Here is a 12393-nt window from a genome sequence, read left to right on the forward strand (position 1 = left end):
TGTGTGGGAGCGGTGTCTCTAGCAACAGGAGGTTTTCTTTTTTTCCAAAGTCAAATATGTCCACAAGAACAACAGACATCAAATGGTGATTATGTTTGTCAGTGTAGAAGTATTGTAGATAAGACTCGGAGCCCTCCTCTTCCTTAGAAATGACAAGCGGTAATTTAAGCAAGGTTGATGGGGTGAGTTCCGTTTTTTGTTTGTGGGTTTTTTTTTCCTTTGGATGATTTTTATAACAGTTTAAGCAGTCAGATCTTTTTTCTGTTTATGTTGGAAATAATTCTCTTTCTTTCTTTTTCTGGCCGCCTTTCACGCAAGAACACAAAGGTTTGTGCTCAGGGTAGTAGCAAATGCTTTTTCCTGTTTTTTGTTAATAAATATGGTACATTTCAGTGATGCTGTTTTACCTGAACTCTCATCCTTATTGGCAATTTTAAGACTTTTTCTGTTTTTGTCTCTCCAATTTATTTTCATTTGGAGGGAAGAGGGTAAAAGGATAATTAGTGTCATTAAGATTGAAAGCCCCAAGAAAAGGGATAGAGGAACAAATTTTAAAACATTTCAAACAGACAAAAAGTTTGTATGGTGAAGTATAAACATATTTTATGTTGTTAGGGGAAAGAGCCCGGCGCAGGCTGAATTGTGCTACTTGAACAAAGCTAAATGGCTAGAAATGTATGGTGTCGATATGCACGTAGTTAAGGTAAGATCTGTGTTACACTTAATTTTGTTAATGTGGTGTCAGAACATTGAATGGAGATGCTGTCTCGGGCGAAACCATTTCAAGTCAGGGAATTTCACTTAATGTACTGCCAATTAGCATAAATTTTTTTAATCAGATCACTAATTAAAAAATACAATAAACCAACACAGAAACACCTTTCTCCTTCCCCAGCTCAACTTCAGTCCAGCAGCTCTCCCCTCCCTCTTTCTAGTGTCAGCCTTCTCTGTTTTCCCAGTTGGTTACACTCAGTCCCTCCCAAGGCAGCCCGCAAGGTTGGGGTTATCTGCACAACAGTTTCTTTGTGCTGCTTCCTGCTTCTCACCTGCTTTCCTCTGCTGACCTGTGCTTCTTACTGCTCCTCTGCTGCTGCATGGGTCACCCATTGGCCTGGTAGGGGTTCTCTGTGGGCTGCAGTCCTTCAGGGCTGTTCCTGTCCCAGTGTGAGGCACCTCCATGGCCCCTCAGTGTTGTCCCTGCCCTGGTGTGGGTCAGCCGCTCAGGGGGGTTTCTGTTGTGTGTGTTTCCCCTGGGCCATAGTCCCTCAGGAGTACCTCCTCCTGCTCCTCCTGCACTTCCCAAGAGTGCATCTCCAGCCTTTTCCACATGCCTTTTCGCATGTACATTAATTTTTCCTTTGGTATCTCCTTCCCGTGGCAGCTACTGCTTGCTTTTAAACACATGAACTGAGATGTGGGCTGCCCTGGCTGCAGTGTTGATGTGGGGCTGTTTCCACAGGCATCAGAACCATCTGGGGCAGCACATGACCTCCTCCTATGCAGGGCAACCTGCAGCCCCCTGCTGCCAAAACCTGCCAGTTTGCATCCAATACAGATGCATATTCTTCTGCTTTGTAACCTTAAACAAATACACAAAACTTACTTAGTTTAAAACCAATTAATTTTAACATACTACTGTAGTAAGATTTACACTACTAATGGCATATTGATTATTGATTCTGTGCTTGCTTGCAGGGAAGGGATGGCTGTGAATATGCTCTTGGACTGACACCAACAGGCATATTGATCTTTGAAGGAGCCAACAAAATAGGCTTATTCTTTTGGTAATCTATTTTTGTGTTATATTCCTCTCTGTTAAAATGCTGAAAGCTTTCTCCTTTACATAATGGGGTCTTGGCAGTATTTTGTAATGTAGATTGAATCTACAAGGTTAAAATAGCAATCTCCTATGAGGAAAGGCTGAGAGAGTTGTGGTTGTTCAGCCTGTAGAAGAGAAGGCTCAGGGGAGACCTTATCACAGCCTTTCAGTATTAAAAGGGGCTTACAAGAATGATGGGGACAGACTTTTTAGTAGGGTCTGTTGCGATAGGACAAGGGCTAATCTTTTTAAACTAAAAGACAGTAGATTTAGACTAGATATAAAGAAAAAAAATTACAGTGAGGGTGGTGAAACACTAACAGGTGGCCCCAAAAGGTGGTAGAGGCCCCATCCCTGGAAACACTCAAGGTCAGGTTGGATGGGGCTCTGAGCAGTCTGGTCTAGTTGAAATGTCCCTGCTCACTGCAGGGAGATTGGACAAGATAACGTTTAAAGGTCCCTTCTAACCCAAACCATTCTATGATCAAGGTTAAATCTGAAGGTAAATTGGCCTTGTAGGAAGTACGAGTCTTAAATGTGAAATATTTGTTGAAAAATAGTCACATTTACAGGAAATCATACTTTTATTATGATTCCTGAAGTGTTCCAAGATTGCAGATCACTCATACATTTTGGCGGATTCTCCTAGATTACAAAATTTTTCCATTAATTTTCCTTTTTCTTCTTGTGTTTAGGCCTAAAATCACAAAAATGGACTTCAAAAAGAGCAAACTAACACTAGTGGTCGTAGAAGATGATGAACAGGTAACTTTCTTCCCTTACTTAAGCCTGATCCAACAAAGTGTGGTGTGTGCTCAGGCTGGTAAGAGCACAAGGGAAGTTCAGCACACTGTTGGCCCAGCCTGTATTTCACCTACCAAGGACAGTAATTAATATCATGCATGCCAACTTCCAAAGCTTTTGTTTCTGCATTTAGGGCAGAGAGCAAGAGCACACATTTGTTTTCCGGTTAGACAGTGCCAAAACGTGCAAACATTTGTGGAAGTGTGCAGTGGAGCACCACGCTTTCTTCAGATTGCGAGCCCCAGCAAATAGTAAATCTAGTAGATCCGACTTCATAAGGCTGGGATCACGCTTCAGATTCAGGTATTTATCAAAGTAACAGTAATATATTTGTGTCGTACAAAGAAGCAGGTACAGCATCCAGCAAAAGGCAATAGTTGACTTTGTTTATTTCTGTATTTTAAGTGGTCGGACAGAGTATCAAGCAACACATGGGACAAGATTACGCAGAACAAGTACATTTGAAAGAAGGCCCAGCAAGCGATATCCTTCTCGAAGGCATTCAACTTTTAAAGGTAAGTGTTTACACATGTGTTCACTGAACCAGCCATGCGCATGTTCTGTTAACTCATATAAATGTCGTATTACAGCTATAATCTCTACCACAGTATATAAAGCAAGACATGTCAGACCACCTAAAAATCAGAAGGTACACAGTTTTGTTTGTTTTGTTGTTGTCTTTTTTTTCCCTCTGAAGTCAGAGTCCATCGTTCATATCTGTAGTTTTTAATCTCTATCTACACTTAATTCTCCCATTCCCCATCTATGGAGAAGGAGGTACCTATGGTTTCTTTTGTTACTCAGTTGAGAGAGGGAAGAAAAGTTGCATCAAAGTCAATGAGGGAAAGCATGTAACATCTTCTTTGAAAAAGTGCATTTGTGGTGTAGATTGGAGCAGGTCCAAAAAGCCTTGCTGACTTGCTCATCTAGCCAGATAGTTGTAGGTTATTGAGCAGTGTCATTATGCAGTTGTTGCTGCTTTGCTGACTGTAATGGCACATTATTCCACCTAGCCAGCCTCTGACCTTAACCAGCTTTCTCTGGGAGTTGAAATGTGCTGAATTTGAATGAAATGACAAGGAATTGATTTCCCTCGTGGTTTTGTCATTTGTCCTTCAAAACTTAAGATGAGATTTTTATTCCTTGTAGAAAAAACAGGGAAGGAGCACTGCAAGACAACCCCCTCTAAATTCTGTATTACTTGAAGCTGGAGGTATAATTGCTGTATGGAGCAGAGCGAGCTGGCATTCCCTTAGGATATCTATGCACTCCTTTGCATTCCTAGAATATGAACCTCAGTTCAGTGAAAAGCTTACTTGGGGTATTATGGGGACGCTTTTATTTCTCATGTATAATGGGGGGGGGGAGATAGCAAGCAGGCATGCTTTCTTGAGGCTGTAAACACCCCTTCCCCCTTCCTTAGTACATGTCAGGTTTTTATGGAAATGCAAATTTATTAAATTTGTGAGATACCATTGTGTGATATGTGAGAGTCAATTATATGCTGTGGATGATTTCATCAGTGGAAGAATATGTTATATTAATTTCATTTTTACATTAACAAGATCTGTCAGACCTGCAGGTTATACCTTGTGTCTCAGTGCTTCTGTACTTATGTCTCAGATGGGAGAAGAAAAAGAAAATGTGGCTTCTGCTCAGTTTATTTCTCTGTGCGTAGCAGTGAGGCAGAACTTGTGTCATACCCAGATGATCTCCCTCCAGAGAGCTCAACAGCATGCTTGTTAAGTTAATGCAAAAACTCCTTTAGATTGTCTTTCACATACCTCTTGGCCATTAAGACCTGTACCTAGTTGCAGCCAACAAGCATTGGATTCTGTCCTAGCTCAGTCTCTTTGAGACTTGTACAGTGTCTCATTAAATTTGTCATCTACTTTCTGCATTCAACAGAGACTTGGATTTTCTGCTGTATCATCAGCAGTTTTTTAATGCTCTTGAAAAATAGGCTGTTTGTCAGGAATAAGAAATGATACTTGCCAGTTATTCAACTGCCTTCTTCACCGTTCTTTCCAGCCTGTCCAAAGCGCAAGCCAAGACCTTGTTGCTCAAGATTGCTCAGTGTCTTCCTGTATTCCCAACTGATGGGCTCTTTTGGCTACCATCGTTCACTGTAATAAGATGCAGCCCATTACCAGCTTCAGGAATACTCAGGTTTCTGTAAGATGCGAAATTTCTGTGAGGAGTAGCTTCTCATTTCCAAGGGATTCAGTGGTATTGACATGGTAGCTAGGTGAGAGAAGTAGTGTGCTCTGCCGAAAGTCTTTCTTTTATGTAACATTTGGAAAAATACTCTTGTCTGCTGTCATCTTTGATGGGCTTAGACTCTTGCAGAAACAGAGGGAGGTTCGTGTCTTCCTCATACTTGATGTACCCACACAGGAATGCTAGAAAGCGCAGGGCTGCGCTTCCAGTTCTGATGCGTTTGTGCAACTACGTATGAGGATTCGCTTAAGCTGTAGTGTAACTTCCCAGTCAACAATAGCTACAAAATGACTGATATTTCACGTCTTAAGGTTTTTTTCACCTGTCTTAAAGTTTTTTTGTTTGTTTCTTTTTAAGCAAACAATCCTGTGAAAGCAGCACAACTATGGTAAGTGACTGCCCAAGTTCTGTCTACCTCTTAATTGCACTCGTCAGGCAAAAAGGATTCTGGAGACCATTTCTGCATTAGGATTTGTCAAAACAAATTCTCTTGTGTGGGATGAATTGCTTAGGGATCTCATTATATAGCACCAGATTCTTCTTGGGGACTGCCTGTGAGACTTAAAGTGCTTCCATTTTTTATTTTTTTTTTTTGTGTTTGAGATCAGAGTAAAGTAGAACATATTTCCTTTCTGCTCATTGCTATTATGCTAACTTATCAAGCATAGTTTGTTCCTCTTTCATAAACGTAAAATGAAGAAAAAAAAATTGCACCCCTCTTCCTTGCACTCTAATTGCTATAGTGGTGTATATCTCTAACAAAATATTGATGTCCTTAAGAGTAGGAATTTTACTTCACTGTAATACTTTCCTGAAGAGTAGAACTCTGAACTACAGGAAATTGTGACATAGATGTATTGATTACAAAAAGCTGATTTTGTTTTTTCCTCCCTTAGTGCTAAAAATACTCCTGAAGTCCATAACTACCAGGTAAGACCATAACAAATGTTGAGGAGAATATCGTGATTCTTCTTATGCAGTGGTAAATGTTTTCTCTCTGCAATTGGTACAGCTGTTTTGCTTGCCTGCCTTTACTCTGGGGTGAGATTCTCTGAGGTGCTTCACAAATAAACAACATCACATTGGGAGTCAAGGAGAGAGTGGAGAGACTCTCCTCTCTTTCTTCCCTTGTGTTCTTGGATGCTCTGCAGGCTGAGTATGCTTCATTTGCCACCCTCTTTCGCTTCCATTTCTGTGAAATCACAGGTTAAAGCCTTTGAGACTCTGAATATGATGGACCCTAGGAGACTGCTCTGTGAGCAAGCTTTTGTCTAGAGCAGCCTCTCACTTTGGATGATCCCTGACAGCAAGTTGAAAGTTGCAGTTATCTTCCCCATCACAACACTTGAGGAGTTCATTGCTGGTCAAATGTTTGTTTTGTTTTTTAAACAAGCTCCTTTCTTTCAGGGAAAAAGCTTACCCTGTTTTCATCTGTGGTACTAGCAGTCAGTGCTGCTGAGAAAGCAAACTGCTTTCATCCAAACTCAGTATGTGCATGGGAACTTAGTCTTAACCCTCGTTTTTATTAGAAGAGTCACTGGTGATTTTGTTTCACTGTTTCTCTTCAAAATCTCATGGACATGAGAGAGAAATGCTGTCACCAAAAATAGGTGACCTTCTGAAGACTGCTATTCCGATAGTAACCTTTCTCACTCTCCACCTTTGATTAAAGCTTACGTTCTTTTGATGTGCTTTCTGTGAGAAGCACTAGATGCACCAGGTCATCTCAAACAGAAAAGCAATTTCCTTTGCATTTTCCCATGAGTGTGTCCTAACAAGCAAGCTTATCTCATGTACATGCTCAGTGGCATGGGAGAAGGTCTGAAACGGTGGAGTTCCTAGGGCTCACAGGGATCATGTTCCTCACGGCCCTGGGAAAATAATAAAGTTAACAAGGATTTTTTTTTTAATATGATGTCATTAACTGGGTTCGATGTTTTCACTTGCAGCCGCAGTATCATCCTAATATACATCCTGCTCAGCCACACTGGCATCCACATACACCTGTGAACGTGAGGTAAGCAATCTTCACTTTGGAAAAGATGATTACTTCTTCCTTTATCTTAATCTGTTGGCATGAAGCTTTGGTGGATGTATTGAGCAATCTTTGGCATATGAAAAGCAAACAGAAGTTAGAAATACGTGATGTAGAGGCAGTATTAAATAACTTCAATTTAAAATTTGCTTTGGAATGTCCTAATCTCCTGGATGAAAATTTTTTTCAGGTTTTTTTCAGAATTTGAGATGCAACTCTAGTGTATCTCTATAGGTAGTATGTTGGATGGGAAGATGCTCAGTAGCTTTGATTAAAACTAATAGCAATTTGATAAGTATTTAATCTCCTAATATGAAGAAGAAACTCATTTTAGGGTATAGTTATAAGTGAACAAATTCTTGCATTGCGGAAGAAATCTTTTGCAGAAATGTGTATGGAAAAATAGCAGGTACATGGAACAATGTATCAGGTACTTTATAGACAATTAGTGAAATTTTAACATTGAGGTTTTGAGAATTGTTTTCCAAAAACATTCCTGTATGTGCTATCTTCTCGCATAATTTTTTTTTACTTTGTAACTAACTAGTAATGAGAGAAGTTGAATGAAAACAAGTTTTGGAAGAAATTCAGTCCAGGTTAGAAGCAGCTTGGTGGAATGTGCAGTGAAGGCATGCACCTGCTGGTGCATATGTGTCTGTGCATGTTCTTGTGATAAAAATCAGCTGCTATTTTATCCTAATAAAAAGTAACCTTGTTAGATTACACCGTTTTTTAGGCAAATAATTACTGCCTTGACTGAAAAATACCAATACCCTAATCTTCATTGCTATTCATCTTATATTTTTATCTCTCTATTCTTACATCGGGATAGGTAGGTTTCGTTCTTAGTGTAGGCAGGCTCTGGAGATGAGACAGAGCTTGAAATGGGTGAAAAGACAATTCAAGTTTAAGTCTGAGAATGCATGAAAAGGGCAAATATGTTATTAGGAATAGTTCCTGGTCAGAGCAGCAGACATACTCATTGTCATCTCAAAATTCCTAGCATGCAGCAGTAAAGCAGATACTAAACTTACACTAGAAACAGAAGACTTCAGATTGGGTAATTAACTTTGCCTGTACTTCACATTCAAGATTCTTCCTGGTTTTAGGGTTTACTTGTCCATTTGCTTGTGTGTGATTTAAAATGTACAATTTCGCATTACAAAAGAGTGATTGCCAAGAGAGGTTAACGATTCTATAAATTGTTTGAGATTTTGCTGAAATTTTTCTAAAGATTGCTTCAGTTATGATACTAGTCTATGACATTTTAAAGTCAAATAGTTCACTGTGGAGCAGAGTAGTATTGAAATAAACACAATAATGTATTGTAATGTGTGTAGACAACGTCCCCCTTCAGCCCCTCTGCTGCCAGGGCAAAGATTAAGGTCAGTGAAATATGAACAATGGCTTTTTTATTACTAGGCTTGTAAGGCTAAGAAACGTACTTAAAAGCTCAGTCGTGCAAGCTCGGTAGAAAAGATGCTCAGAATTTTCGTCCCAGTCAGGTAGAAGCATTTAAATGTGTGGTTAAAGTGTCGTGCAAGCTCGGTAGAAAAGGTGCTCAGAATTTTCGTCCCAGTCAGGTAGAAGCATTTAAATGTGTGGTTAAAGTGGAAGCTTCAGGTTATTCTAACTTGGAGTCAGTGGAAGAGTTGGATGTTTAACATCTTGGATAGCTTGATTTGAGAAAGCTTAATGCATCCAATCACGAACTCAAGATCAAACCACAGATGCATGAAATTCTTTCTGCTGGGTATGCAAGTCTAGAATGGGCCAAGGGCTGAAATGAAACTACCTGTGCAGTACATGTCATATATGGAGTTTTTTTGTTGAATAATCTTGTGCAATAATATGTGGACTTGTGTCTCAGTCCTCTTAGTAAAATCCTTTTAGTGAAATTGTTTGTTTGCAGTTAACTTAATGTTCAGTCTTCTGAGAAAATTCATTCTAATTAACAGTTGTCGTCATGTAACTTTAGAGTATCTCCAAAAAAAAGTAAAATTTAAACCTGCCTGTATTTCTGCTGGCATTAAAAAAAAAAATGCCAAAATTAAAAATGCAACTTCAGTCTGTTAATAAGGGAATCTTAAATATTGTGGTTTCCTACATACTGTTCAAATTATTTATTTATTCCCCCAGTGATTCAGGAGACACTGTAGGAGCGGTTGAGCTTAATATTTCTAAGCAGCAATAAGTAATGAACAAATAAGGAAAAAATATTTTTCCTTTTAGCACTTTTGCAAGTTTCAGTACAGACTCACAGAGAAATATCTGTACTAACTCTAGACTCTAGGTCTTCATCTTAACAAAATGTGAGTCTGTAACTTACAGGCTGCTTCAGTGTAATTAACTGCACTCATGCTGACAAATGGCAATATTTACAGAAAAGCCATTTTCATTCTTAATAGGCTTGACTTTCTTAATTTTTTAGACCTTAAGGATATATTTTCATGAGCTCAACTTTTTGCATGATACAGTTTATTTTACTTCTTTGTTATACACGTTTAGTTTTCCTTTAGACGACTCCTCCCTCTCCCCATCCCTGTGGGATTTAGGAGCATTAATGCACAACACTTGTCTATAACTCTTGCAAACAGAGAGGGTTTTTAATGACTGAGCTCTGACTCAAAGCCTTTAGAAATCAGCTAAAAGATTCCCACCAGCTTCAGCATCAGACCTCTAGGTCTGACACCATCTCCTTCTCTTGCTGCTAGCTGCCCATCACACCCTGTGCATGCTTAGCACTTGCTGGATGAACTCATGTTACTGTGTAGCACTCATAAGTTTATTGCCACCTCTCACTAACCAATAACTGTGCAAATGGTACAGGCCACCCTATCATGATGACAGGCCATATTGGAAACCCCCCCCAAGTGGAGAGGACAGCCATTTACGATATATCCAGGAACAGAACCAGAAGAATTTAGGAGGAGTCCAAGGCATGCTGTACCAAGATAAACTCATGACGACCCTCTGAAAAAGTCATCTTCATTTCACCTGCCATCTTAGACCATCATTGCATTCCATGGTCCTTGTCTGTCTGCAGGATGTTCAAAGTGTATCGTGCATAAAGTGTTTGTCTTTGTATGTACATCCATCCTTGTTTTGTGTTCGTGGACATTCTTGGGAAAAGTATTTTCCATGTCTTTGTAAAAAAGCTTGAAAAACCTTTTGTGAAAGCTGGTAAGAATTTTCAGTGCCCCGAGACCAGGAATACTTCTGGGGATTTACATTCTACCATACTTTTGAATCTGTGACCCTCTGCCTGCTCTGCTGTTGAAGATCAGCCATTTGTGCCTTAGTTATTTTTTTCTGATCTTGTTTCTTTTGAGTCATATTAATAGATGAAGTTTGAGAAACTTTGGGTTTCTTAGTTGACGTGCAAATAGGAGATTGGAGGGAGGGAAAAACAGAATTCACACTGGCAATCAAAATGGCTTGTGGACCACCAACAAAGGGAGCCTACTGAGTTAGTCATAGGTTTGGGTGTCATTTGTTTTTAGTTTTTGTCTTCTGCTGCAAAAATAGAGGTGCTTGCCCAACTTTGAAACCACGTATAGGGAAAAACCCCTAAAATACCCTTATGGAACGTGTATATTCCTTTTTTGACATACTGATTATATTGATAGCATCCCCCCAAACCATACCTGCTGCTATAAAGGCAAGAATGTTGAAAATGAATCCTTGCTAAAAGGGTGCTGCTGTCTTCTTATTTTTAATGTGACTATGGAAGTGAACTATACAATCACATAAAACTACCTACTGATAACTTTTCTCTGAGTGGATTCAAAAACACAGCTCATGATTGGTACACTACAGGATGAGGACAATCCAGTGAAATAGCTCTATTTTTTTAAGTTAGACATTTGCAAAGTTGAATGTATATTTTACAAACCTAGGTCTTTAAATAGGCTTGGCTGATATTTTGATCGCTTGCCGATTTTATTTTTTTAAAAACTGCAAATCATAGTGCCATCTTCACTCATGCATTTGTTTTCATTAGGCCTTACATCTGTGGTCTCTCTGAAGTTGTTGGAATGAATGAATCTTCATTTGGGATACTTAAAAAATGAAGTAGTTTATAGCTTGATTTTGATAAATACACATTTATAAATGGCTATAACTGAATTTTTTCAGAGCAAATTTGATAGTGTGTAACTTTTTGTGAAATATATTTGTTTACAAATGCTATCTTTTAATATTTGTTTTTATCTTTCCTGTATGTGCTAAGTACAAATAAAAATTTTCAATCTTCTTATTCTGGTTATGATGCATTATTTATTTTTTAAAGATTCTGGGGGAGGTTGAATAGGTGTGATGTACTTTATGCTTGTACATGTTTTGCTCTGGAATCACTAATGCTGTGCTCGATCAACATTTTCAGTCCAGGCTGTAGAAGGGAAAAACAATAAAGCAATTGTGCACCAAGCTGTGAAAATGCCAGAGTAAGCCTAAGGTGGGTAATCACAGAGGCTGACTTCAGTCTCTCCAGGCTAATCTTCCTGTGTTTCAGCAGCATTTTATTTGGGAAAGGAAGAAAGAGAAACTTTGTTGGAGCCATTGGAATAAGAGCCTGGTTTAGCTGCTGCTCTGAATGCCCTCTGGAGTTTTTTGGGGTTTTTTTTGAATACTCACAGTAGAGTGGAGCATTGTTGCTTAATGATTCACACACCTACTTTCATAATACAAGCATCATTCTTGTCATACAACTTCATGGGCTTCTCTGTGATTTGTTGTCAGTGTTCCTCCTCGTTGTGTGGTGGTGCTTGTGGTTTGGGCTGTTGCTGAAGGTGCACTGAATGAGGGCTCTCCCTGATGGATCACAAGAACAGACAGCACCAAGGCCTAAACGGTCCTTCAGTGTTAAAATGCCTCATGCAGGAGGTCTGCACATGGGTGAAAAACAACCTGTGGGACTTGTGTCCTGCAATTGGTGTGTGTCACCTGGAGGGAAGCACTTGTCCTGCTTCTCTGGAGAAGGAGCTCATGCACTCTGCACTCCCCTTTCACTTTTTCATCCCGTATCCTCCTTGCTGTCTGCAGAAATCTGTGCCAGCAAAGTCACCGAGCCATCAGATAGGTAAGAAGAGGTCAATCTCTCTGTCCTTCCCTTGCTGTAGTTGTAGTTGGCTTCTTGTAGCAAAATGGACTGGGATGCAGTTGGGAAGAGTGAGTATTTCTGCCTGTTTTCTTTCTGACCCCAGCGTTGCTCTGACTGACCTGTGCAGTTTACATCACCTGAGCAAAGGTGGATATGGGTAGTACCCCTCTGAACAGGGTAGTACAAATAAGTTGCTTTAAATTTAAAAGCATGTTGGGTTTTTTCCTAAAATTAGCACCTTATCACTTGCAAAATACTGTTTTTAACAAGCGTTGGGATGTTAAGAATACAGTTTTGTGTTTGAAGTAACACAGAACACTGCAGGTGAAAACCAAATTACATGGGGAAAGGGAATAGAGCAGAAAGGTGGAAAATGTTTGGTTAACTCAGCTGTTGAATGTAGTATCACCTTTT

At 39.5% G+C, this 12393-nt stretch overlaps 1 protein-coding gene across 1 annotated transcript in view; it reads left to right on the plus strand.

Annotated features, from left to right (window-relative positions):
• The window catches only part of LOC104546861 (band 4.1-like protein 4B), a gene marked incomplete at both ends in the record, with an annotated part of 61400 nt that overhangs the window by 21054 nt on the left and 27953 nt on the right, over positions 1-12393 (plus strand). Inside the window, 8 exons of the mRNA XM_010192360.1 lie at positions 606-703; positions 1696-1784; positions 2515-2584; positions 2757-2926; positions 3029-3138; positions 5201-5231; positions 5740-5773; positions 6793-6860. Of these exons, the coding sequence (XP_010190662.1) occupies positions 606-703; positions 1696-1784; positions 2515-2584; positions 2757-2926; positions 3029-3138; positions 5201-5231; positions 5740-5773; positions 6793-6860 (670 nt within the window). The remainder of the gene's footprint in view (positions 1-605; positions 704-1695; positions 1785-2514; positions 2585-2756; positions 2927-3028; positions 3139-5200; positions 5232-5739; positions 5774-6792; positions 6861-12393) is intronic.

Source organism: Mesitornis unicolor, unplaced genomic scaffold (genome assembly GCF_000695765.1).
Source record: "Mesitornis unicolor isolate BGI_N332 unplaced genomic scaffold, ASM69576v1 scaffold11339, whole genome shotgun sequence".
In the NCBI taxonomy this organism is placed as follows: Eukaryota; Metazoa; Chordata; class Aves; order Mesitornithiformes; family Mesitornithidae; genus Mesitornis; species Mesitornis unicolor.